This window comes from Prorops nasuta, unplaced genomic scaffold (genome assembly GCF_024137725.1).
Source record: "Prorops nasuta isolate Cenicafe-Biocafe unplaced genomic scaffold, Cenicafe_Pnas_1.2 PNAS00033, whole genome shotgun sequence".
Taxonomy (NCBI): Eukaryota; Metazoa; Arthropoda; class Insecta; order Hymenoptera; family Bethylidae; genus Prorops; species Prorops nasuta.
Genome location: NW_027116830.1, coordinates 70123 through 96544, shown reverse-complemented (window position 1 = coordinate 96544; position 26422 = coordinate 70123). Strand labels below are relative to the sequence as shown.

At 33.0% G+C, this 26422-nt stretch overlaps 9 protein-coding genes across 18 annotated transcripts; 4 read left to right on the top strand and 5 right to left on the bottom strand.

Annotated features, from left to right (window-relative positions):
* Nucleotides 1-385: 385 nt before the first annotated feature.
* su(w[a]) (suppressor of white-apricot) lies at nt 386-5876 on the bottom strand. Of its 5 annotated transcripts, none has more exons than XM_066743615.1 (9): nt 5665-5779; nt 5374-5470; nt 3316-3485; nt 3033-3223; nt 2723-2945; nt 2385-2467; nt 2142-2312; nt 804-2065; nt 386-736 (listed from the first exon to the last, which is right to left on the bottom strand). In XM_066743615.1, the coding sequence occupies exons 4-9, from the start codon at nt 3213-3215 to the stop codon at nt 592-594; spliced, it is 2067 nt and encodes a 688-aa protein (XP_066599712.1). In that variant the 5' UTR covers nt 3216-3223; nt 3316-3485; nt 5374-5470; nt 5665-5779; the 3' UTR covers nt 386-591. The 5 variants fall into 5 exon arrangements, with proteins under 5 accessions (XP_066599712.1, XP_066599711.1, XP_066599708.1 ...); XM_066743614.1 differs by having other exon boundaries at nt 5374-5480; nt 5665-5761; XM_066743611.1 differs by lacking the exon at nt 5374-5470 and having other exon boundaries at nt 5665-5876.
* Nucleotides 5877-6494: 618 nt separating this feature from the next.
* On the top strand, nt 6495-9403 carry LOC136783501 (probable alpha-ketoglutarate-dependent hypophosphite dioxygenase). 4 transcript variants are annotated; one of them, XM_066743723.1, is made up of 3 exons: nt 6495-7061; nt 7143-7408; nt 8290-8502. In XM_066743723.1, exons 1-3 carry the CDS (start codon nt 6646-6648, stop codon nt 8358-8360), a joined length of 753 nt encoding a protein of 250 aa, XP_066599820.1. In that variant the 5' UTR covers nt 6495-6645; the 3' UTR covers nt 8361-8502. The 4 variants fall into 4 exon arrangements, with proteins under 4 accessions (XP_066599820.1, XP_066599821.1, XP_066599819.1 ...); XM_066743724.1 differs by having other exon boundaries at nt 8139-8372; XM_066743721.1 differs by lacking the exon at nt 6495-7061 and adding an exon at nt 8673-9403 and having other exon boundaries at nt 7287-7408; nt 8290-8588.
* LOC136783500 (uncharacterized) lies at nt 9277-10904 on the bottom strand. Of its 2 annotated transcripts, XM_066743720.1 has the most exons (6): nt 10662-10904; nt 10439-10581; nt 10082-10350; nt 9828-10001; nt 9681-9768; nt 9277-9609 (listed from the first exon to the last, which is right to left on the bottom strand). In XM_066743720.1, the coding sequence occupies exons 2-6, from the start codon at nt 10445-10447 to the stop codon at nt 9409-9411; spliced, it is 741 nt and encodes a 246-aa protein (XP_066599817.1). In that variant the 5' UTR covers nt 10448-10581; nt 10662-10904; the 3' UTR covers nt 9277-9408. The 2 variants fall into 2 exon arrangements, with proteins under 2 accessions (XP_066599817.1, XP_066599816.1); XM_066743719.1 differs by having other exon boundaries at nt 10439-10904.
* Nucleotides 10905-11041: 137 nt separating this feature from the next.
* Nucleotides 11042-15452, top strand: H (Hairless). The gene is made up of 3 exons (XM_066743716.1): nt 11042-12442; nt 12508-13308; nt 13383-15452. The coding sequence occupies exons 1-3, from the start codon at nt 12100-12102 to the stop codon at nt 13415-13417; spliced, it is 1179 nt and encodes a 392-aa protein (XP_066599813.1). The 5' UTR covers nt 11042-12099; the 3' UTR covers nt 13418-15452.
* A 1628-nt stretch (nt 15453-17080) lies between these two features.
* Nucleotides 17081-18119, top strand: mRpL27 (mitochondrial ribosomal protein L27). Of its 2 annotated transcripts, XM_066743727.1 has the most exons (4): nt 17081-17222; nt 17311-17572; nt 17656-17834; nt 17916-18119. In XM_066743727.1, exons 2-4 carry the CDS (start codon nt 17509-17511, stop codon nt 18117-18119), a joined length of 447 nt encoding a protein of 148 aa, XP_066599824.1. In that variant the 5' UTR covers nt 17081-17222; nt 17311-17508. The 2 variants fall into 2 exon arrangements, with proteins under 2 accessions (XP_066599824.1, XP_066599825.1); XM_066743728.1 differs by lacking the exon at nt 17081-17222 and having other exon boundaries at nt 17295-17572.
* Nucleotides 17931-19952, bottom strand: Tsen34 (tRNA splicing endonuclease subunit 34). The gene is made up of 6 exons (XM_066743718.1): nt 19784-19952; nt 19304-19611; nt 18956-19227; nt 18665-18875; nt 18451-18612; nt 17931-18379 (listed from the first exon to the last, which is right to left on the bottom strand). Exons 2-6 carry the CDS (start codon nt 19362-19364, stop codon nt 18177-18179), a joined length of 909 nt encoding a protein of 302 aa, XP_066599815.1. The 5' UTR covers nt 19365-19611; nt 19784-19952; the 3' UTR covers nt 17931-18176.
* Nucleotides 19953-20048: 96 nt separating this feature from the next.
* On the bottom strand, nt 20049-21214 carry LOC136783503 (uncharacterized). Its single transcript, XM_066743726.1, has 5 exons — nt 20979-21214; nt 20770-20907; nt 20558-20701; nt 20400-20479; nt 20049-20334 (listed from the first exon to the last, which is right to left on the bottom strand). The coding sequence occupies exons 1-5, from the start codon at nt 21073-21075 to the stop codon at nt 20266-20268; spliced, it is 528 nt and encodes a 175-aa protein (XP_066599823.1). The 5' UTR covers nt 21076-21214; the 3' UTR covers nt 20049-20265.
* A 112-nt stretch (nt 21215-21326) lies between these two features.
* On the bottom strand, nt 21327-24306 carry scf (Calumenin scf). The gene is made up of 6 exons (XM_066743717.1): nt 24110-24306; nt 23530-23683; nt 22685-23215; nt 21943-22504; nt 21755-21870; nt 21327-21681 (listed from the first exon to the last, which is right to left on the bottom strand). The coding sequence occupies exons 3-6, from the start codon at nt 22784-22786 to the stop codon at nt 21493-21495; spliced, it is 969 nt and encodes a 322-aa protein (XP_066599814.1). The 5' UTR covers nt 22787-23215; nt 23530-23683; nt 24110-24306; the 3' UTR covers nt 21327-21492.
* Nucleotides 24307-24423: 117 nt separating this feature from the next.
* On the top strand, nt 24424-26372 carry LOC136783502 (tetraspanin-2A-like). The gene is made up of 5 exons (XM_066743725.1): nt 24424-24702; nt 25082-25279; nt 25389-25565; nt 25709-25894; nt 25996-26372. The coding sequence occupies exons 1-5, from the start codon at nt 24613-24615 to the stop codon at nt 26071-26073; spliced, it is 729 nt and encodes a 242-aa protein (XP_066599822.1). The 5' UTR covers nt 24424-24612; the 3' UTR covers nt 26074-26372.
* The last annotated feature ends 50 nt before the right edge of the window (nt 26373-26422 follow it).

Sequence of the window (26422 nt, the reverse complement as noted above, 5' to 3'; positions counted from 1 at the left end):
TTATTAAATAGATCAGTGTCATAGTGCCGAGTCGTCAAAAAATACCTTTGTTTGCGATATAATTTTCATAGATTATTTTAATTTCACATATCGATGGAATTATGAAACAGTGAGTGACTATCGTATATTGAATTGACGCTATATGGAAATCTTTAAGATGATAACCTTTCCGGTTACGTAATTGATACACTGCAAAACTTATGGGGCGAGATAAAGCCGGCATGAAACTTTGCATTGATAAACCAACGATAACAATGGTATATAAGTTATGGTTCCCTTCCTCTAACACATTCGTAAATAACGAATGTAAATAGGGGACACTGGGTTTCCCATGATTCCAATTATCCTAGTAAATTTTCTGATAAATTAAACACTCAAATTTATCACAATGTAATCCGATTTATTTTACGACAAAATCTTATTAAATTTTTGTCATTCATACGCGTACCGCAATAATCGCGATACGCGCAAGTTTAAATGTACAATATAAGCATCAAAATAAGAATGTTGTTGCGTGTGTTGTGTACATACGTGTGTATGTGTGTATGTGTTTGGTATCGTGTCTGATCGTTTAAAAAATGTTTAAAATTTTTAAGATGAGCTTGAATCAGAGTGGCTAGAGTTACTCTCTCGTCTTCTTTGATGATGCTTGTGCGTAGGACTCCGCGATCTCGATCTATGCCTCGACGAAATCTTCTTGTTTTTCTTAGTCCTGTGTGATCGGGAACCACTGGAACTGTTGTTCATTCTGTTACATTTATTCAATCCTCGAATTTAATACAGTTAAAAACAACAATACTGACCTTCGATGAGTGCTCTTTTTCTTCTTGTGCTTCTTGTGGAGCTTCTGTCGACTGCTACCTTCACTTGGACTCCTGGATCGTGGTCTGGATCTCTTTCCGCTCAAATCTGCACCCTTTAACCTGTTCATCAAAGAATTGCTGGCAACCTTCGTGTCGTCCGGTTGATCATCCTCCGCCAATGGCGATGGGAGCGAATGAACGTCGTCGGAATCGTCCCTACGCGCATTTTGATTCGTTGTACAATCCGTTTTGGAAGTTATCGATGTCTGGATTTGACTCAGGAACATCGCCGCCCTCCTTTTCCTCTCCAATTGTAACTGCCTCTCTCTCGAAGTGGCTGCCAACTTTTCTTTTGCCGCTGCCGCTAATTTATCCTTTAGTCTATCCTCTTTCTGCCTATTTTTGTCTTGCTGGCAATCCTCTAGAATGTCGTCCGTCAAATCCACAAATTCCTCCTCGTCGTTTGATTTTCGCTCGGATAACGATTGATCTTTGTCAGTTGAGACCGACGACTCCGATTCACTTCCAGGCTGCGGAGAATTCGATTTGGAGTTCGTTTCTTTCCTTTCCAAATCATCCTCGTCATCGCTTTCCTCCAATGGCAATGCACTTCTCTTTTCCATAATCGTACCCTCGCCTTCTTTAGGCTTTTTGATCGAAAAGGAGACAGTAGTGATTTGCTTGTTCGCAGTAGTCTGTTTCAACTTAACGTCGCTCTTTTTCTTAGCCTGAATCAGTTTAACCCTCTTCTGAACCTCTTCCATTCTCTGCTGCTTCTTCTGTAATTCTTCTAATTTCTTCTGTTTCTCCTCTTGCGGCTCTTGCTTCTGCAGCAGCTCCTCCTCCGTTAATACTTTTGGATTTACAGCACCTTCGTAAATCGTTAGCTTGTGCGCATAATAACCATGATACTGATGTGAGAGCTCAAGGAAATTGAATCTCGGGTCTCCTTTATTTTTCACTATAGCCTCAAAATCTCTGCCATTTTTCGCCACGTAACTCGCCATTTTGTCGATTATTATTTGAACATCCGCCGGTGGAACTATGAAAGATGGTCTGCTGAGTGCTTTCGTCGGCATTGTACCGTAAGGTACGAGTGGCGTGGGTAATTCCTTCGGAGAAATTTGTGATACAGGTGTTTCACTAGTGGTTGATGCTGTTGGCGCAACAATCTGTGCAGGCGTTTGCACTTGTCCATTAGGCCCATAAATTACGGGTCCATGGGAATATTGCAAAGGCGCTGTTGGATATGAAGCGTAACCCTGTAGAAAATTTGATTGTAACTCCAAATAACTTATTCGTTAATTAGTTTTCTTTATCATAAAGATATTTAGGAACCTGTGAAGGCATCGCGTGGTAATAGCCAGGACTCGGAGATGCAGGCTGCATGGAAGGTTCTGGAAGTTGTGGCACTTTGGATGGTGGTGGTTTGCCTGTGATCTTGTTCACAAGCATCGAGTAAGCGCAGTGGGCCGATGGTTTGTACTGTATGCTCGGTATGCTGGGCGCCTGAATTGGACAAAATATTCAGTGTTATGATGTAGGCAATCATTATGATGAATCTTGTAACTTGATACTTACTGCTTCCACTTTGGCAAAGGAAGATGCCAAACTTGGGTGAAGATAAGGCTCATCATCTTCATCCGATTCTTCTTCTGGTTCTTCTAGCACGAGGAAAAAAACATCCAGCATTATCTCAATTCTCATTATGTTGACAGCTATTCACATATGTTATGAATAGGTGAAATTATACTAACAGAAAATTCTGGCAATACTTACGGCAAGAAAAACTAAGTAGAATCAAAGTAGGTGTGGGTAATCATTTCCTGTTTTATGTCGCTTCAATTACTTCAACTTAATAATGTCAACTTCGGTTATAGAGCTATGAGACAGCGCGTAAACAAAAATAAAATGCGTACCAGATTCTTCCTTTTCAGGCTGTTTTTCAGGATTATATTTTCCACTCTTGATAGCTTCAAGTACTAGCTTATAATACGGGTGTAGAGGTCCATCGATGGATAAGAATGAAAATTGGGGGTTGTTTGCCTGTTTCGCCTTTATCAAGATTTCCATTTGGCCGCCCTGATGACTTATGAACAGAGCAGTCTTCGTTATGATGGCGTTTAGCTTTTGAGTCTCTGGCTGTGAATAAGCAAGAAGAAAAAAATTAAATAACCAAACTATGCAAATTTCTCATGTGCTCTTAGGTACAACGTGATTTTATCTTACCAGTGCCATTCCTTCGGGTATTTCTAGCTCCGGAGGTGGTACAAAAGCTTGGTCTTCTTCTTGCGAGCCTTCCGATTGTTTGGGACTCTGTGAATCTTCACACTTCTGACTGTTGTCATCATCGTAGTTGTATCCAACTTGAGTATACGAGTTTTCATCCAGTGCTTGATGTAATCTCTTCATTTCTTCCTCTGAAAATTTTTATTCATCTTCTCTTAGCTTATCTTTAAATTTAAATATTTGTCAAATCGATTACGTAGATATATCTCATCTATATATTTACCATGATATACAGACTCGTCGACATCGTTACTATAAAGAGACTGGTATCTTTCCTCGTCGCAAAGCTGTTCAACTTTGAGCTCTTCTTCTGTTAGAATAGTCCGTTGATCGAAACCACCTGGTGGCGGCTCGTGTATGCTTAAGTCCCCCAATGCTCCGCGTCCATCATATCTATGGACATATAACGTATAAATTAGAGAAAGCAAATACCACAATGTTATTATAAATTGCAGTTGATTCCAGCATCTAGAATATAAATCAAGAAGTGAATCCCGCCAAGGTAATTTCTCTGAAATATAATCTTAATATACAAAAATTAATGCCATAATTATATCTTTTTATATGTGTGTACATGTATGTGAATGAAATTCTTGTGGATAAATATGATTTTTAAATATTCACTCTTATTAGCTACAATTGCTTTCATATACACATATCAAAGGAAAATTTGGTTTTTATCAGTCACTACTAATTCTTAAAATTATAAATTGGATAACCATCGTGACTACAAATATTTTTGGTTGAACTCGATATAAACTGTACTACGTTCAAAATACATAAAAATATAAAATATACACACGTAGATAATCATTATACAGGGTGTGTATAAAGTTTCGGACCGGTAATTTATCTCGAAACCTAAGCCTTTTAAAATAAAATCTGTTGGCGAAGTATTTTTTATATTTTCAAATATCTATCGCATAGAAATTTAGGTTTAACCTTGAGGAGCTTATAGAAGGGCATACGATGATTTCTTTGAATTTTTCAAATAAAATGCCATATTTATTATTATGTTCTTGTAAACTTTTCTAAGAGGTTTCCGCGAAAGACTATATTAACACATTGTACGCGGGAAAAAGACTTTTATGTTCCGCGGCAAAATATACGTACCGGCATATAGGGTGATATTCATGGTCAGATATTATATAAATAAATCCGTCTTAAGCATCAATTGTCTCTTTCTTTCTGATGGCGACAGAAAAAAAATAACATGTGCTTAAAACGGTTTTATTTATAAAATCTAATTATGAATATACCGACCGTAATGTATTAATGTACAATAGGCTGCAACGAATATTTTCAATACAAGTACTCCCACCACTTTCGCCATCTTCCATTTTTATCGGGCCAATATGTCTATACAGATAAAATGTATGGTTAATTTAAACAATATACATAATTATTATTAAATAAAAGTGTGCACGTCTGTAGAACGAGTGAGGGGGGAAGAAAACTAAAGGCTACACAAATGATTGAGACAATTGTATAGGAAACATTCGCTGCACACTCCACTATATCATTTAATGTAGGTGTTTACTACATATTTGTATCTGCAATTGTACATAGTTTTTGGTAAGGCTAACATAATATGTGCGATCGCTACGCAAATACATATTTATTCACCTCCCTTTAATTAAAAACTAAAATATCTAGTAAATGCCAGAATTAAATGGTGCATTAACCTCCTCAGTCCCTGAAGCTGGTATATTAACGTGATGGTAATTGTTGCATTTACCAATTTTAATCTAATGATGGTGAAAGGGGTTATAGTATTTAAATAAAAAACAATAAGTGAAAAACATGCCTGGGATATAAAAGATACTACAGTGTTTTAGAAAGCTTTTAAAATAAGCTATAATGTTCTGTAATAAAAAATTAGTCACCTGATTTAAACAATTCAAAGTTACCTTCACATGCCTTTCAATATTCTATAGCCAAGGTTAGACAAATGTCATATTTTATATATTTTGAAAAAAACTATAAAATGCATCCGTAACAGATTTTCCTTAGAAACTTTGCTTCCAGATCACAATCTGGAAGCTTTTATACACCCCATATAAAATATAAACTGCATTTAAAAAGCTATGTATGTATAAAATATGTATATCAATATAATGATATAAAAGTACATAGAGGTAATTGAAGTAGTTCAGACTTTTGAGCACATAGTGCATTGTTGCTAGCAGGGCAGAATCTATTTCGCTAATACATACCATGCTGAACAATTGTAATAATTACAATTGCCAGCTGCCATTTGTCTCTCTACGCTGTGTCTCACCTTGCTGCTGCACCGTCGCTCAGCCAAAAGTACAGCTTGGAGAGGGCACCTTACTCTCTGCAGCCCTGAAGAGCCCTATCGCGCTTCCAAGGCGCACCTGCAGAAACCTTAAACAGTCTTCAGATTGCTTATCCACATGTTAAAGATTCATGTCGACCTTTGAGGTTATGGTTTCATTGGAATTGCGGTATTGCACTTCCGTTATTATTGTTTGAAATCATTCTTCTAAGTGTTACATATACGGTGCGTTTTATGCAAGAATATAAATTTGCCAAGGTTAGGGAAACGGACCTGTCTATCTTCAGTGTGCTATCGCCCATCCATGGTATTAAATGCTTCCCCTGATCAATCATTTTCGCCTTCTCATCGTCCCGAAATAATTTGCAGCTATATCCGAACACCAACAGCTCCTGCGGCTCCTCTTCGCCACTTTTTTTGCGTAGAATCCCCGAATCTACCATCCATCGCTGTCCCTTAGATGACGCCATTTTCTACTATTTAGCTTTTTCGCCAATAACTGCCAATAAGTATGAGAATGGAATAGAATCTGGAACGGAACTGGAATGAAAGCGATTGCTTCTTATTGGACAGTGGCCAAGGACCAGGGAATCCATCCCAGGGGATCATGAATTGAATAATACAATTAAATCAAACGATTTATTATTTTACATATGGTTTCTCATTGACCAAAATTTCTTAAAATATTATATTTGGAAAGTTTAACATACTTTTGAATAGTTAGTATTATTGTTAGCTAGCTTTGCCACCTGTATTGTACATCACACACATACACATTCAGATGTAGTGTTCTTTAAAAAGGGGTTGGCGCGTAGTTTTGAAATATTATTTTAAATTCTTTTTTTTTATGTATGTGTATGGTGTATATACACTTAAGAGGGACTCAAGTTGGTCGTGTATGGTTAAAATTGATTTACATATAAATTGTGTACTGACCATGTCCCCTTATTGGGACTAAATAAAATTTTTGATCAATGAAATATACGCCTATTTATAACTCCAGAATTAATTTCACTTCAATCCCCGCCATCCTATCAATTTAAGATTCCGGTTCTGGTCCGGTTCTTCAACTAAATCCAGCCTGACCTAGCCCCCATGGCGGTCAAATAACTAGCCCTTTCTTTCTACCTGACAAGATGTAGTTTACTGTTTGGTGCAGGCATTGGTGGGTTGGTGGGTTTGGTTTTGGTACATATTTGCTATTCCAAACTGGACTTATAATTTTTTCGCTGGAATTTATAAAAATTGTCTAATATGTCATCTAAAAAACAAAATAGAGAAAAAGACATTTGTGTGGAATTTGAAGAACTATTAACGAGTGACTCATGTGTGGTATTAGTTACGGAATTTCTGAAATACATTTTATATCAAAAACAACAAATTCCATTTACTTGTGACTCTTTGACACTCTTACAAGTGAAGGTAAAACCAAACGATAGAAATCACATATCTATAAAAACATTATTAAGTTCTGTGCAAATTGTCTCGGAGCAATTGTCCTCGCAATTTGTTCTCGAAAACTGTAAGATAAAAGAAATAGTAATTATCATAGGAGCAACTGTAATATCACCAAAAGTTTGTATAAGACTGGAACTGCCGCCGGCAGTCTTGAACAGTAAGAAAGGGTTGCTCAAACAATGCCCAAGAAAACCTCTCTTAAAACTAATGAGGTTAGTTGCTCTAAGAATTGTTTGTATTATTATCATTCTATTTTCTGTTAATTTCATTACTTTTATATTAATAAATTCTAGGTCAATGATGGAGTGTTCTGACTTTCAAGAAGCGATGAGCAATCCTCTAGGCCCAACAAATACTTTTATTTTATTGAGTAAGAATGACTCCAATAATGCATCAGAATTTTTCCTACCAAAACCGCATTATAATCTTCCACCTCATGCTTCCACACGTTTTCGAATAGTATTAAAATATAATAATGAAGTAAATGCTCAACATGATTCAAGCAATTTGTTTAGGCTATACAAAGATATATCTACAGAATCTGTTGATGAGGAGCATGGTAAGAGCATTAATGATTATTTGAATACTCAGATAAAACCAATCACTTATCAGTGGTATCAATCTAAGCAAGTTATTAAAGGATTTAAATATTTTAGATGATATGAATTTTAATAATCAATTGTAGCAACAATTTTTTTATAAAGTATAAGATTATTTTTAAGTCAATATAAGAATTTGATATATTTTTAAAAGCAATTTTAATTAGGAGGATGAACTAATGTCTATAGAAATAAAATCTTTTAATCTTGTTATTTTTAGAGAAGTACTTATAAGCTTTTAAAAAATATAATATTTTATGGTTTATATAAATATATATATGAAGTTTGTATTACGAAAATTGTTAAAGACTGTATAAAAGCACCTGTAGATGTAAATTTATTAACTTTTTTTATGAGTAATAATAAATACTAATCAATTTTTAATGGGAGCTACAAATTATGAAAAAATGATAAGATTGCATACCAATTTGACATTTTCATGAGAGAACTAATATTAACTGTTTAGCTGCACAAGCTTTATATCATCAGTGTCAAGAGCTCATCAATGTCAGGGTAAAGGTTCTTGTTATCTGTGTAGATTTACGCACAAATTTAATGGGTGTTTATTCTTTTTTCTGAAAATGTCAAATAATATTTCAAATATACATACGATAATTTATATAATATGTCCCATTATGTCAGCTGAGCTTTGTAAATATTTTCTCTTTGTGCATTTTCATTTATTTACAGTACTTAATAATAAAGAATCTAAAGTATAAATTATCAGTTTAAAAATACAATAGAAATATTATATGCAATGTCACACTGAGTATTGGTTCAATGATATCATTATCTGTTCATCATGATATTATCCTACCATTATATATACAAAATTTCATAGAGTGGGGTAAAATATATTTTAAAGAGAACAACTTTGATATTGCCTCATTAAGTCACATAGTTGTGTACTGAATAAGTAAAATGGCTAGTTTAAAACTTTTAACTCCTGAACAAAAGGATTTCTGGCAAGAAAACGGATACATTAAATTGTCCAATATATACAGTGAAAAGGAAGTAAGTGAAATATCTGAAGCTTATGATGATCTGTTTGAACGAAAGCATAGGGAAAATCTGAAAGGACTTGAGTCTGCCTGGCAAGGAAATGATATGAAAAAGGCTGCTGGTTACAGAAATACCACTGTAAGCTTATGCTACTTATAAAATAATTGCATTATTTTAACCATTACCATGTTATCAGACTAAATTGTAATTCAAACTTTTCAGGTAAAGTCAATTCATAATTTGCAAATGCATAGTGGTGTATTTACAAAGTGTATAACTCATCCAAAACTTTTGGATGCATTAGAAGATATAATGGACACTAGTGATATTTTGCTTCATCATACAAAAGCTCATATTAAGCCCCCAGAAAATGGAGCTCCATACTTGATGCATCAAGATTATCATTACTTTCCTTTCAAAAAGCACTCCATGTTAGCTGTATTTTTGCACCTTGATGACACTACACCTGAAAATGGAGGCTTAGCTGTTTATCCTGGTAGTCATAAACTTGGCCCTTTAGAAGATCATGGAATCAAAGATGAAAAAGGTGAAGAATACCACTATGTTGATCCTGAAAAATATCCAATATCAAAAGCAACTCCAATCTCTGCAAAAAGTGGAGAAATCATAGTCTTTTCATATTTATTACTTCATGGCTCTTACCTGAATTTATCAGCAAAGTCCAGGCGAATGTTTTTGATTCAAGTTCTAGCGACTGACGATGAACCGACTAAAGATACTCATAAATCTCCATGCCAGAATCTTGTACTTAGAGGAAGAAATATTTACAGACCAGCTAATATGGCTACTAGATTTTCCCATTAGATATCACATGGGATACGATTTTTAATTGCAATTATTTTTTTATTTCATGAAAATTGTAACAATCTCTCTGATGAGACAATATAAATGTATGGAATTTGAAGAAGAGATTAAATAAATATAATATTTAGAAATATTAGCCATTTTTTTCTTTGTAAAACTCATTCTCTACTGTAAGTTCAGAAGAATTGCTGCTACTAGTAGATGATTGTGCAAAGTCTTCGGTAACTTCATGAATTTGTATTCTTAAAATACGAAAATCATTAAAGTTTAGAACACGTAAAATCAAAACCAGCAATGCTGCTATCCAGCTCCATGACATTATCCACGATAAAATCTAAAAAATTTAAGATTCAATCATAATCACATTTGATATCTAGGGGACACTTTTTAAATTATATTAATTACATTTAAGGCCAAGAAAAAATAACACACATTGTGCTTATGAGGATTATACATTTTAGCATAATCTTGTATTGTATCGCATATTCTGTAACTGCAATAATTATATTAATCTGAGAATAGTTCAACTACCTTAAACTGATTTCAGTCTACCTGTCATGAGATTCACTATTATTATATTTTGATACTTGATTATAAAGTTTAAAAATATCTGTGCTAAATTTAGCATATCCTTTTTGCATATCTTGGGATAAGAACATTGTTATTATTGAAAATAATGTACTAAAAACAAATGCTGGAAGAACGACTCTCCAAGGAGCAGGGTATCTATGATAAAAATGAATTCTAAGAATAAACTTATTACTGAATTATTTTTACATTTAGTAAATTTAGATAAATATAATAACATTGTTGTAGCATAACCACCCTTGCCACAAATTGAAAATAGTGTAACCCAAATCACTCCAAATACACAAGAGCAACAACTTATGATATAATAAGCTTGGCATCTGGGCTGATATTCTTCTTGTACAATAATATGTTCCTTCCAGTCTGTATAATTTAAATGACTATAAGTTTTTTCTGTCATATCAAAATAAATATCCTCTAATATCTTCGTTACAGGTGCTGCTTCTAGATTAGCCCAAAATGGGCAGTGTCCACCAAAAACATCTCTCTTTGTTATAAAATAAAAATATAGTTTCATTTTTTAAATAATATTAGAACAATTTAATAAGAAACTTAAAAATGTACTATGCCTATACCCAGAACATGTAATACAAAATCGAACAGCAGTAGCCGGTTACAGCGCTTAGTAAATAAAAAAAAATTGTTACGATTTTCCACAAAATGGATATTTCAGCAGGGTCTCTCTCCACCACCTCTGTATATTCTTCCAAGGTACGGACTTTTTGCATTTTTATGAGAAAAAGAAATAAACTGTAAATTTGCAAAAGAATTTACTTTCACTTGTTTTTTTTTACATACTTCATTGTTGAACGAATTCAAATGTTAATGTTGGTAAAAATATGAAATATGTTTAAATATAAAGCAAGAATCAAATAGGTAAAGGAATATTTTTGTATTGATTGATCTATGAAAGCTAAGAGAATAAATGATACTTCCAGGTTCAAGTATTTAAAATTGATTTTTTTAAGTAGAACTTGGCAGATAATTCAAATGTGATACGAATGGATTTTAATCATGAAATTCGTGGACCAATGGACTAGGACTGGACTGAAGTGATTGAACTGGAACTGAACGGAAGAACGACGGAGTCACAGACTGGCGCAAAATGTAAATGATTGTAAGTTAATATATATATGTAGTATATGTACGTGCCTTAGTGTTGGACTGAGAAACGAAGGAACGCGCGGACCGCGAACCGCCAGAGTGTTGTCGACGAAAAGGATATATGAAATCGAGAAATTCTCGTAATTTCACATCGAGAGATTAAAATTCGCGAGGAAGAGGATGATGGACTTGTGCTCGGAAGTCGAGCCGTTGGAATAAGTGGGATTAAGCCGAATCCGAGGCTTCCTTGCTGATAAAGTGAAACACATGTGTCGCCCGAGTTGTGTTTTCCACTGTAGAGTGTCTTCCCAAGTTTGGTCTATGATAATCTTCTGTTTGCAAGCTGAAATTCCTAACTGACCGCTGTCATCTGCCGAACATCAGGATGTTCTTGTCCGTAGAATCCCACTGAGAAGCCGATATTTCATCCGCGAGATGAAATAGGTCTCATTACGGAAGGCGGCAGTGCGTGGGTGGGTGGGTGTTTGGTCACTAAGATTCATACACCAGACTCCTTCTGGGATTTTCTACCAAATATCACTGAGCGATCGACGTTAACTTGTTTCATTAACCAGTGCAATTAATGGCTAATTATTTGGCTCCAATCAACCAATTTTTATGAAGATTCCTTCTCAATATAAGAAAAAAAATATTTGTTTTGAATCTCACTACTCTACTGTTTTTACAGCTATGAGTTGCTGAAGAATCTTTAAACAAAATCAAGGAAGAAGGCTATTAATATTGAAAAAGCTTTCTCTCTGATTTTTCTACTGACATATGTAATCTTTCATCTTGAGGTCGATCAACTTTTGAAGTACGAAGAAAATTTAGCAGTTTATCATATAATATTCAATTTCAAAGAGTTGCTCAATTTTCAATTTTACATTTGTACTCTGATCTATTCAGTGTTTCTAAAAATTTTTTTATTCTTTGTGTTATTTTTTTCTAATAGAGTCAGTTAAGCACAATACTGATATATAATTATGTAAACAAAAAGTCTGAGAATTGTTAAAAGCTTGATATAACTATCAGGGAAGCTGCAACAAGATCTTCCTTCTATTTATATATTTAATAATGAAAAAGAAGTATGAGAAGTAAAGTGGAGGAAAATGGATATCGGTAAAATTTCATTATGCGTGAGAAGTCGTCAGAATGTCATATTCACGCAGGTCACGTGAGGGGCACGACAGAGATGTGCTCGCGTGATCCTCAAGCATTACACCCAACCCTTGCCAAGGCCAATGGAAAAAATTCAAGTCCCCAACCAACACATCACTCGGAATCACGAATAGACAGTACCCTATTACCTACTCCTGGTGGACGTTTAAAATTTTATAAAGATGGAAAATTTATATTGGAACTATCTCATCGTAAAGATGGAGAAAGGACAACATGGTTTCCTGTTCCAAAGAAAACTTTTTGGCCTCCTGCTAGTACCACTCCAAATAGACAAGAGAGCTCTACTTCTCTCAGTGGTAACTAAGACATCTTGTTACTATTACAATTGATTTGTTGTATTCTTATGTTGTTTTTTTTTCAGTATCTGATGATAATTCATCAGTGCAATCAAGCCCATGGCAAAGGGACCATTGTTGGAAACAAGCTAATCCCAGACGCAGGACGTCAACAGAGTTTAATTTCTATTACCATAGAAATTCTAAAAATCGCCTTTGCGCTCATCCTAGATTAATAGCGAAGAAACGCCGGAGGCCGTTAGATCCGAATATGATGCTGCTTCCAGAAATTGCAGCAAATTGCACAAAATTATCACGCAAATCTACTGATACAACTTCGGGAAAAGTTTTAAGTCTGATTATTGAAAAATTGAACCGACTTTTAGACCCTAATGTTGTATCGCCGCGAAAACGTATTTTACGGGAGCTGGAAAGAGTATCATTAGAGGATCAGGCATCTAAAAGACGTGCGACGCCACAACCTGTAAGCACAGCCAGTGCTCCAACTACATCCCCAAAACAGCTGTCTTCATACAGCATAACCAGCATTTTGGGAGAGGATAAACCCAGTTCTGAGCCAGGTTTCTTAAGAAATCTGTTAAAACCAGAAGATAGACAGCCTGTAAAATACTCATCAAGCAACTCTTACCCTAGAGTGCGAATGGATCCTTATATAGGATCTACGAATACACCAATACATCCTCCATTTTATGGAGTACCAATGCTGCCTCCTGGACCTTACAGAGCACCTTTATGGATGCATTATCCGTCGCCCGTCCATTATCCACCTCCTATGCAATTGTATGCACCGCCACCACCGCATCCTCCATCCCCGCCTGTTCATCATTATAAAGACTACAGGGAAGATGCTCTTACTCCTCCTTCAGGTAACTATATATTCTCTTAGATTCTGATGGACTTTGCAGCAGACAATTATTTTTTGAAACTCGTTTAATTTTAGATATGCCTCTTAATCTGTCGAAGCATGCGGGTTGAATCTCAGGATCCCTAAAGCTGGTGCCTTATGAATGGACAAAACCTATACAAACACTGCCCATGCAACGACAATGCGATATATTAGTATTTTTTTATCCGTACAGAATAGCATTTTAGTAAGTAGAAATGTGCAACCAGAGAAAGAAAGATAGAAGAGGAGAAGAGAGGAAAAAGAGATGTAGGATGTGTGGTGAGAAACGAGATCTGGGTGCTATATACATGTACATACGAAATGCATAAACTATTGACATTGATATAGGTATTATATTATCCAATTAAATCATGAGTAGTATTATGCTATAAAATGTTAAAGGTAAAATGTCATCAAAAACATGTACATTGGCATAGAATGCTGCAAGATTTGTAAGCACTTATATTGTTTGCGACGCGTGTAAAATTTATAAATAATTTTTATATAATTTAAAGAACGTTTTACGTATAGGGGGAAAACTTATTGTTAAGCAAGTACTATGCACTCACGGTTGAGCAGCAAGTAATTTATTTTGTTCCCAGCCATTTTACCTTCAACATAACTCTACCCATGTATTTTATATTGCAATGAAAAGAAGGAGAAAACGTTCTTCTAGTTCTGTACGAACCTCGATTACGTATTACCTTGTTAAACTTCTTATTAACGTTACTATCAGTAATAAATACTATAATTACAAAAGAATCATAAGAAAGACATAGGATTATGTACAGAACAGATTATTACCTAGTTTATTAATTATTCTTACAGGTAGAGATATACATAAATAATATTAAAATAGCGTATTCAGAACAGTATACATTTATTTATATGATATATTAAAAATGAACAAAATTACTTGATAAAGACCGTGGAGTGTGCCTTAAGATTATCAAAATTGCATAAAATTAAATTATAAACGAGTTTTCTAGTATGCTGTAAAGTTACTACGTCGTCGCTATTATCACACTTTATTATGTATATACAAACATAACTTTATGTTATTATACATTCATATCAAATTAACATAATTATCATTTGTATTTATTGTTAGCTCATCGTGTTAAACAGACGCATTACAAAAGAAAAAAAAGGCAAGCTCTCACAGGTTTCGCAAATTAGCAAATAATTTTAATGACTTATTATATATATGGAATTTTATATAAATTTAAATAAACAGAGAAGTATGTGACTGCGCGTAAGCAAACTGTATAGAAAGACTAATTTCGTAAATATAAATATTTCCTATGGTATAAAATAGCCGTGTTTGTTATTTATTTATCGTAGATACCGTGGCTGTAATCTCTCTGATTGCAACAAGAATAATGTGCATTTAATGAACAAAGTAAGAAAAAAAAGAGAGATTTCAAATTTACCACGTTGATAAGATGAGAGTCTCCGGCCTTCACTCAGTTCACTCTCCGCATCAAATCCTGGAGCAGTGAAGGAAGCCAAATCGTAGTGTCTGAATTCACAATATGACATATGTATATAGCAATATATATAAGCAACCTATGCCAAAAAGATGGCGGCCAGTCTTCTTTCCCCTCACCCTTCAGGCTTCAACCCCGCAAACTTATGCTCTATCCATGTACTTCTTACCTTCATGGGGTAGCACCTGCACCCAGCTCCTACACCGGTACATACGTACGTGTATCGGTCAAATGTCACATTATTATTTATGGGGTAGTAAACAATTAAATCTAGCATATAAAACAATGTACGGGTAGTATTCAGGATTTGTTTATCCCCAACATTTCCGTACAATATATAAATTATTAGGATATCAAGGAACTGCAGTTGTAATAGAAGAATTACTAAACATTGTAAAATCTTTGATACAAGGAAGTTTACACTAATTTACATAGGCTTTAATGGAAACAATGCCTAAAGTTTGCAAACTTCCACGATACGATTATGGCTCTCCGGGAGTTTTGGGTTATTACCATATACATATGTATATACTACAGTTGAACGACATCGTACAATATCCGGATGCTAAAACAGAACTCTCATAATTTTTACGAATTCGGAAATATCATTCTGTTTTGTCTATTAATGGAGCAGGTACTGTCACAAGAAGAGGTTTGTAATTTGTTGTACACGGCACCTTTCCAAAATATTTTATCTCGACCTTATTGCAAGGAAGGTGAAAAACCAGTAGCGAAGCAGAAAAGGCTAGAACAAAAATATGCTGCATTGCAAATTGTACCAAATGTAGATAAATTAGGTACTGCTAAACACAGGCGATGATATAGTTAAGGAAGGAGATTTGCTTACGCGGGAGATTATGCTATGGATTGTCTATATTTGAAGTCGTTCTAAGTAGACTACGGAGCTTTTTAGACGATCCTGTCTAGGAAGGTTAATCTCAATCTTTTCGTATAAATTTTTATTTTTTTAATAACGCTTTATGGTGTGTATTTTATTTAACTTGCATATAGAGCATCATAACAAATCTTATTAAATACATTTAATATATACACAATATATACTTGGAAAATATTTATACCAATTTTTCTCAAATAGTGGCAATTTTTCATATGATATGATTATAACATTCAATATACCACATTGCTTAAGAAAATATTATAACTATAATGAGCTGTAAAAGCTGTTAAACTAAAAAAGCGTTGGAAAATGAGCGCTTTAAGATTTGACTGAACACAATAACAGTAAGTTATATCCAGCAATCCTATATAGCAAATTGAACATTTTGGAAATTGGTAAAGGAGACCCTATAATAGCAGATTTTACAAACAGCGGAACTTAGAATAGCGTTATTTGACTATAGCATAGGCACTTTCTACAGCTTATTATATATAATAAAAATATAGAAAATTAAGTTTTAATAGTTAATTAGGTTTACTTGCCTCCATTATTCATTATAAATACTATTTTTTCTCAAATAATATTGCTCACAATGTTTAATTCTTAAATTAAACATAAATTCGTAATTCTGTTATAGGAAAACGTACTATAATCAAATAACACAAAATCTCCTGTGCTCCGCTGTTTGGGAAAAGTCCTGTACACTTCTGAAATTAGAAAAATAAAACAAATCACAACTTTGGTAGCTTCTGTAGAAGTTTCACCGGCGTGTTCATTTTTACACATTACTGCTATTGCTTAAACTATCGTCGCTATCATAGCTCTATTATCGGTACTATCATCACCGTCTTCGATTCGTCACTACTGTCATTTACAGCATCTTTTATAATAAAATCAGTAACTTATTATTGTGATTATATTGTAAATATTAATATTATAGTATAATAAATTAATCAGTATAATACCTATCAATTTTTCCGTGTCAAGATGCATTATAATATTTATAATCTTATTTAGTAAAGGTTATGTTTAATATACTCTCTATTTACACTCAATCCCATCTCTGCACAACTCACGACTACTCTCGATTATTCATGCTCTTCTTAGGGTCGATGAAACGTTCGCAAATGCAATACTGGAAACCTAAGAATTCGAAACCAAAAAAGAAGTAATCATTCTAAATAGACGACAATTCCGCGTAAAAATGACAAATTACCATTTAATTTATCTAGTTTATCTTCAGAATATCTTTATTTCGAGTTCCCAAACATGAAAACTGCTGTTTTGGCTTCAAATTCTTAAGTTTCCAGCATTGCATTTGCGAACGTTTCACCGACCTTAAATTATCTTTGTAATAATATTGTTTTCTATAATTGTAATTGAAACTTATATTTTCATAATTAGTTCAACTATAAATTTGTATAGCAATTTGAGTAACTTCAAAAGTGTATTAAAAATTATTATGAAAAATGTAAACAATGTAAGAGTTTTTATTTTTAATTTGAAGTAAGATCAACGTAAGGTGTATATAAACTTTCACTTTAAAGTAGCATAGAGGTACATTTACACTTGTAACGTTCGCAACGACTTTCAGTTCGCCATTCAATTACAAGTGCAAAGCCACCCTAAGGTATTTACAAAGCTATCGAGTCGCAGAGCCTGCATCAGCCAGCCCCTGCATGAAATTGGACTCATACTCGTAGGAGGGGGAATCGTGATATCTTATTAACACACAACAACGCTCTTTCTTTACGACGAATTGTACATGTGAAAAGTTATTCTAGGTGGAAATATGCAATCACTATTAGAATCATTTATTAAAAGGTCCTTATTCTTGAATTCACCTATTAATCAAAGTCGGTAACCCCTACCTTTTAAGGTTATATTATAAGAATTTTATGTTATAAATTATTTTTCACCAACCATTTCTAATTTTTAGCTACTTTATTCGAACAAAGTATTAGACATGCTTCCAAAAAGGCTTCAGGTAGTACAAGAAATAAACCTATAAAAACAAAGCCAAAACATAGACGTCTTAAAGTACAAGATGGACATGTTGTAACCAAAAGCACTATGTTAGCAACACAACTAACACCAAGATATCATCCAGGACTTCACGTAAGTTATTATAATTATCTTTATTTATTAAAGCATATTGTATTTGTGCACAGACCTTATTATATTAATAAATAATGATAGGTTGGCTTTGGTAGAAATGCAACTTTATATGCTTTAGAAAGTGGAAGAGTAATGATAACTTGTGAGCAAATTGACCCAAGATGGGATTTTTATTGGGTTAAAAGAGCTTATGAAGGTCGAGAAGGACAAGTTATATATAAAAAATATGTTAATGTAATTCCTGAGCCTCAGCACAATCAATTTAAACTTATCGACTTAGTTTAAACATGTATATACATAAAAAAAATGTTAATAAATTATACTTGATGAAATAAAAATTCTTTAATTATTTTTAACTATGTTAGACTCTGCCCATTGAAAAGACTGATACATAACATCTCCTGCTGTTGAAAGTGTAGCAAATACCAGTGTCTTTCTTACATGAGTGCTAATTCGACACTGTCCTATAAGTCTAAAAACTGGTAATTCTTCATTTTTATCACTGCACTGAATTATGTGTTGAGAATGAAACATTATAGGATCTCCTATCAATTAAATTATGTGTAATCAAATGAATTTTAGTGTATAATATAAACTTGAAAGGTTAAAAACATACCAGGGTATACTAAAAAATCTCCTCCAAATTTCTCACCACTTGTTATATAATATCCCTTTTCCCAAAGATCTTTGAATGTTTTGTAACGTAATTTTTCATAACATGTTTTAGGATAATTCCATTCCATTTCTTCTACTTTGTTCTTAGTTATCCATGGATAAACTAAAAATTTAGATTAACATATACTGAATAATAAAAGAAAGAGATTGCTTACCTGTGTGAGTCTGTATAAGGGCTTCGCTTTTTTCCAGCTCTGGTAATCTTTCCATTTCATCTTTAAACAATTTTTCCTTATCGATTTCTATATTAAGAAGAGCTTTTTTTGTTTCTTCATCTAATAGCTTTCTTCTCTTCTTCTTAGAAGTTTCCAATCCTAGTATTTTACATCTTTTCCCTTCAATAATTTTATCCATTAATAATGTGACCTTAAAAATATTAAGATTATAATTTTTATATTTTATATTCTGTTTAACTTGTAGTTTTTTATGTAGAAAAAATATATTACTTGGTTTTTTCGCTCTTCTCTTAAAATACTTTTCTGTTCCTCAAACAATTTTTCTCTATAACTAGTAAATACATCTTTAAGAGAATCACAAGGATATTTCTCCAAATTCGGACATTGAATAACACGTACAATTCCTTTCTCTATTAAAAGAGTAACCTCCTCCGAGAGCAACATTAAAGGAAGACCCATTATAATATCTTGCCTAGGATTCTTTGGAAGACAACCAATTAACTCTCCAATTATTCTATAGTCTCTTCTCAATTTTAACCAATCTAGATTTAAAAAGTTATTATTTATTAACTGTTAAAAGTTATTTAAAAAAATGATTTATGTGTGATTTATATTTACCTTCAGTTGTCCATATAAAGACATTCTTATTTATCAAAATTAAATCAATAATTTCTGACATATTTATAGTTTTGATATTGTATTAAACGAAAATTTGTATAATCTTTAAAGGGGTGATCTCCTGAAACGCCGCTTTCGAAGTTTCGAAATGGTAGTATGTATGTACATACTACATACGGTACATACACAGTGGGAAATTGAATCATGTGTGTGTGGTTACACTATAGCTATACTACATACATATAGTTACTGTGGTTCAACGATGGTTCAACGGGTTCAACTATAGGCATCGTGCGCGCGAAATATAACTAATACAAGTAATACAACGTTAATGAAGTGAGAATTGTGTTGCTATTTTTATATATGAAAAGCATAATGAAAAACTAGCTAACAGCGCTATTTACCGTTAAATTTTTGCAGTTTTTCACTTTGCATTTCATAATCACTGAACTTTAAAAAGTGCAGCTAAAAGATACAAACCTATCGACTGCGTTCATTAATGTCACAGTCACACGTCGCAATTCACACAAACTATAAGTCCGGGGGTTGGCATGCAATGGGCCGCCTTCGGCGGCATCATAAAACACTTCTCTAGGACCGCCTCCGGCGGACATAGAGGTCTGGTTTCTAATAATTCTAAGCAAGCAATGGGCCGCCTTCGGCGGCGCTATGCTTGCTCACAGTAAATAACGGAACATGACCTATATCATATAATTTTATAAATGAAAAACTGGAACAATCGTTACAATAATTATTTAATTAGAAGAATAAGAATTTCGTTGTTCATTTATCCATTAATTATGTCTGCTTATTATTCATTATTATTAATAATTTACAATTAATAATTAATGCAACTGCTTACAATTACATTAATTACAGTATGGCTCTATTAACAGTTATAATATACATTTATTTTTAATTCATAGGTGAAGAAGAATTATTGAATAATAAAAATTAGATTATTATGTATTGCAAGGTATTTCTGGTCTATATGACTGACAAGCACAAGCTTCAATTGTATGCCCATTTTTCTACAAAAGTAATGTAATTATTTTTCGTATAGGAATTATTTATTTTTCTTTATACAATTTTTTACCTCTTGTTGATAACACCCTGATGTAATTGCAGTTTTCTCATCTTCTATCATTTTTCCACAAAAATAAGTGGTATTGACAACTAAAATTTAAATTCAATAACATTAACTTTACCTAAGAAATAATGTTTTGGAGAAATTAAAAGATATGTAGTATTTACTAGCATTATTAAACAAATAGGTGTATTTTAAACAGGTGTATCCAACTGTCCAGAGACAACCTATTTCAGATGGATTGTCCTTATAATCTTCCCATAACTTATACATATTTGGAGAACCTGAATGTTCTACCACAACATCATCACCTGCAAAAACTTATTCATAGAAAATGTGTAGGCTTGATTTTATATAACTAGAAATTAAGAATACTTACCAGCAATTATTGGGTATATGCAAGGAACCCCTTTATAATCCTTGCTAGAACAATTAACTTTTGTAGCAGTTTCATGATTAGAATTAACTCCCAACCATGTAAACTTGAAGCAATACAATTTGTAATCCATATGCACACCTTAAATATAAAATATATTTATGTGGTTACATTTGCACAAATTATGAATAATGTTATAACTGTATATTTACCTGCAAGGCATATTATAAATAATAAAGCAAACAAAAAACAGTTATGGAATGGCATTTTGACAGAATCAAGTTTATGATCTTGCAATTGATTACTCATCGTCAATGAAAAAAAAATTGATAATCTATCAATCTTATCTGATAAGAATAAACCAGCCTTGGTAAATTATAGTTGGATTTTATTGTAACTATAAATTTTATGTTCGTTAAACTTACAGATATCTGAGGATATTAACTTGGACATGATTTAAAAAATGTTGAAATAGTTATTTTTATTAAAATACAAGATTTATTATATCAATATGAAAAATTGATAAAGTTTATTTTATCAATTTAATATTATCATGTTTAAAATTATTTGAAAATGGATATTATACATTATGGGTGACTGATTTATATTAAAATAGTATGTAAAATTTTACTTATATGGTTTTAATAAATTTGTTTTAAATTCTTTATACATTTGTTCTCAAGATTTAAATTATATTGTTCATATGTACTTGATGTTTTTATTCCATCAAAATTCATCGTGCCTTGTTAGTGCCTCTCCAAAGTCTGTTGCCTGAGATCCGACAAAAATATCATATTTCTCTAATATCTCATTTTTCGTAAGTTTCTGATCAGCATCTGAATCTACTTCATAAATTAAGTGCATAGCTTCGGCTTCAGCATGATCAAAATCTGCTGGTATAATCCAATTTTTTACCTGAAATTAATAATTATAGCATAAAGATATATTAATTAATTAAATACTTTTAACAGAACAATGAATTTTTTACTTCTTCAGCATCCATAAAGCCATCTCTATCTTTGTCTCTGAAAGAAGAGAACTGCTCTCTTTCATTTTTAACCCATTCAGGTTCTTCTTCACCCTCTTCACCACGATACATATCACCTGTCAAAAGGAAGTAATATTTATATGTAAAGCATTTACAACAAATAAATATTTAAAGCTTTTAACTTATACCAATATATTCTGCTAAAGAAATCTTTCCATCTCCATCTCTGTCAATATCCTCCATTGTCTCAAGAACTACAATATCCTTCATATGATCCATTTCTTCAGCATGTAAGAATCCTTTGAATTCTTCTTTTGTAAGGGCATCATCCCCATCTAAATCAGCTGCAGACCATCTTCTACGATCTCTTTTGAGCATAGTAGCATAAGATAACGATTCTTTATCTAGTTTATCCTCCGATTCAATATCATCAATATGTCCATAAACCATGTTCCTGTATTCTTCCCAAGACAGCTTCTCTTTGTCATCAGGATTGTGTGTTTTCCACTGGCGTTCAACATCATTACGAATATAACGTTGCTGGGTATGCAGTATCCAATCCTTTAGTTCTTCCTTGGTCACAAATGAATTTTTGTCGCTGTCAATTCTATCAACAATAATTCCCAATCTTCTAATGCTTTCTTCTGGTGTAAGTTGATCAAATGTCTTTGCTTCTTCTCCAAGGAAAGCTTCATGGTCATACTCAGGATTGTGTTGCGAATTTACAAAGTGTTCCTGGTCACTTAATTCCTATTTACAGAAAAAAAAAAATCAATTTATGTGTATTTTAATTTTCTATAAAATGTATGAACGATGGACTAGAGATTACAAAAATAGTGTCTTGCTCATGCAATAACCTCAAACTGTCACTTACTGTCAACAAACTAATAAGTGCAGACTAACATTGATAAAGCTACTAAAATTACAAACCTTGTTTATAACTCGTTTGCTCTGTTCTTCTTCCGGTTTTGGGATTGCGCTAACGAAAGCACCGAAAATCAGAAAAGTTATCAGTACCGCGAACCCTTGCATGATACTTTGATGGGGTAAATGAAAAGAGAAAAAATAGAGTTTAAAATACAGATTACGGTTAATACTGTAATTTTTATTTAATTTGAAGCAAGCCGCCGATTATTCTTTGTTTCTTCTCGGTTAGTCCAACTTCCACATCATCGAAATGGTTTAACATCCCCACTTCGAGAATCTTGCATGATATTCGTCCGAGACAACGCGTGTATTCTGCTGCGTGCATAGGATATAGCCATAGGGCCGAGGCGGCCGAGGCCATCTGGAATCTGGACCATTTAAAAGCCAAGTGCCGTGTTGCGGCCGTGAGATGTTCCGCGGCTCTAAAACTAGTGCATTTTTCTCTTTCTACATATAGTACATAGTTGCTTCCAGCCGCTTCCCTATAGCGTTAATGGGTCAATATCGTCAATGGAAATAGTCCTCCTGAAGCCACTTCAAAAGAAATAAAAACGAATGGCAGTATTGATATTTGATAGTCAGATTTGATAAATGAGACTGTCTCTTAACAGAAAAAAATAACCTATGCTTAGGACGGTTTTATTTATAAAATCTAACTATGAATAACGCCCCTTGTAGTACCACGTTATTATACAGTACTACTCGTAATACTTATACATATATATATATATATATATATATATCACGTCCTCCATTCATTTTCCATCACCTTCTATGGAAGACGTATTTTTAAACCTATCAAAATTTCACATTTTTGATCCCTTAAAAAAAAAGAATGAAATACTAACGCAATTTGCAATTTTCCCCTTCTTCGATTCATTTTTAATTTTTAGCCGCCTTTAATGACATGTACATATGATGATGCATGCTTTAATATTTCTCTTTAGAGGATCGATGCCAATTATTTGTCCCCCAATTGGTTCATGAGATAGTCTGTTGTACCTAGAAATTTAAAAAATTATATTATGTTTAAAAAAAAAATATTCGAGTGAATTGTAACATATTTCATATGACATTTAGTAAATCTTTCAATTATAAATTTTGTTTAATAATCATAAGACTATTAATGTAGAGGTTCTTCTGCTTACGTGATAAAACAATCAATTTCAAGTACATATTTGTATTAATTGAAGGGTTCGGTAGAATTAACTAAAATAGACCATCAATTAAAACACTTATGTATGTATAATAACATTTCTAATAAAAATATTATATTTAATTTTTCATTGCTGTATCTATAAAAGAAGTATAATAATTTGTTTACCTTCATCAATTTAAGTAGAACTATATGTTATCTATTTAGCATAACACAAAAATACCGTATTTTTAACACTCATATTAATTAGTTTATTACGACTTTTGACTTACCACGAAAATTCCAAAATGTTTTTGATTTATAGCAAGACCACATAAAAATTGTATTAATGTCAAAGACCTGCGTCAAGTTTTTTGTTAAAAAATAAATAACAATTTTTGAAGTTTTTTGCTATTATTAATAATACTTTTAACATGCGTACTGCCTCATTTAATATTGTACGATCTATGGCGATGAACACTTCTGTATTGTAGTGATTAATGGAAAAAGGACAATGAATCATGTTTAGGTAGATATCACGGCATGAATCAGATAAATGGAAGGTGTACTATCTGGGACGCTCTTATCCTAGCTTATCTCATATTTGTCGATGATAAAGAGAGTTAAGGTGCAGCACTTTCCAAGTACCTGTCGTTCTTCGTACACCAATTTCCACGTTTTTTTAGTTAATGCTTAAAGTTTTTCCAAAAAGTGCTGTTTATTGTGTGTGATCTTCTTCGTCTCCCAATTTTTACGAGACCAGACGAATTTTTGAGTTTTTTAAAATTCAATAAAGATGGTAGTGAAGGGTTCGGTTCACAGCCAACTGGAAAGGCATATAGACATCATCAAATTTCTAATATTCTGCTTCAATGCCATATTATGGGTGTGTAACAAGAATACAATAATCAAACTATAAATACTCGCAGTCCTCCAATTATAATACAATAAAAACAGTTTGTTTCGTTCTTCCATTAAAATGGGTTTAACAAATATCTTACAACATGGCAGAGTTTTGTATTAAATAATCATATGTATATGTATATATTTATATATACAAGAAAAATACACGAATACACGTTTTTCAAAACAAATAATCGAGAATAAAAACATAACTGGCGTTTTTAATAATCGATTGAGTACAACTCCAGTTTTTCGTATGTTGCGCCAATTATGAAATTGTTGATATAGGCGTGAAATGAAAATGGATGTTTCTCAAGCACCGAGTAGTTTTAACAAGGTTAACCAATTATCTCGTTTTCCAGCTTTTAGGAAGTGCCATGTTTGGATTGTCCATGTGGATGAGATTCGAGCCAGAATTTCAGGAATGGGTTGAGTTCCTGAATATGTACGAGTTTTACATTGGCATCTATATTCTTATCACGGCATCCATTTTTGTCATAATACTTTCGTTCGTAGGATGTGGTGTAGCATTGATGGAAAATAAATTGGGCCTTTTGATTGTAAGTGCACATATATACCCGTATATACCTCCTACGATCTTCATTACTTTTTTCTCAATTTATTTTATTATTCTCCAATATTCGTCACGTTATATTTTGATCATTTCAGCAAGCCGGAGTTCAATTATTCTGCTTTATACTGGGATTAGCAGGTGCTTGTGTTATTTTGGACTATTCTACTTACGATAGTCAAATTCAACCAATTATACGGCGATCCATGAACAACCTCATTAGCAACTCTCAACACGAACGAGCTTCTTTCATTCTAAGGATACTTCAAGAAAATGTAAGCTATGTATATATATATTTTTTTATAATGTTACCTATTACAAAAAATCTTATATTATAAATTGACGTGTATTAGAATACGAATGAAAATAAAATTAAAAAAAAATACTGTATTAAAATTAACGATCGCACACGAAACAGATTGGATGCTGCGGCGCTGATGGACCAATGGATTATCTAACTATGTTGAAACCATTGCCAAACGAATGTCGAGACTCCGTAACCGGAAATGCGTTTTTCCACGGCTGCGTAGAAGAGATCAGCTGGTTCCTCGAAGCTAGGTCAGGATGGATCGCAGGATTGGCTCTTTCTTTGTGCATGTTGCACGTGAGTAACGAAATCTTTTGAAGATTGTATAGAGTCTCGAGAATGATTGACGTTGACTACTAAGAAACACTATTTTAAAACTTATCGTTTCTCGGTTGCAGGTAACACTAGCTGTTTTCTCTTTGATACTCGTCAAAGCAATTCGGAAACAGGAAGACACGGTTATTTATAAGTCTTAAAATAATTGTGCACTATATTCCTCAGTAGCCCACGGGAGTCTAATTTTCAAACTTGAAAAAGAATTTAAAATTCAACGAGACTCGCGAGCATCGCCATTATTGGTACTTTGTTCATCACTATAAAAAATATTTTAACGCCTCACTCTCATAAATGACTTAATTCCTATTATTTTTTTATATTATAATGTATAAAATACTTATTTATAATTAATAGTACATGCTACTAGTGTTTCCATCGTTTATTTACAAAAATTTGTAATATACACATATAACGTGAAGATTATATAAAATATCTCAATAATTTATTTACAATAATAATTCATCTCAACCAATATAAGCACCATATAAT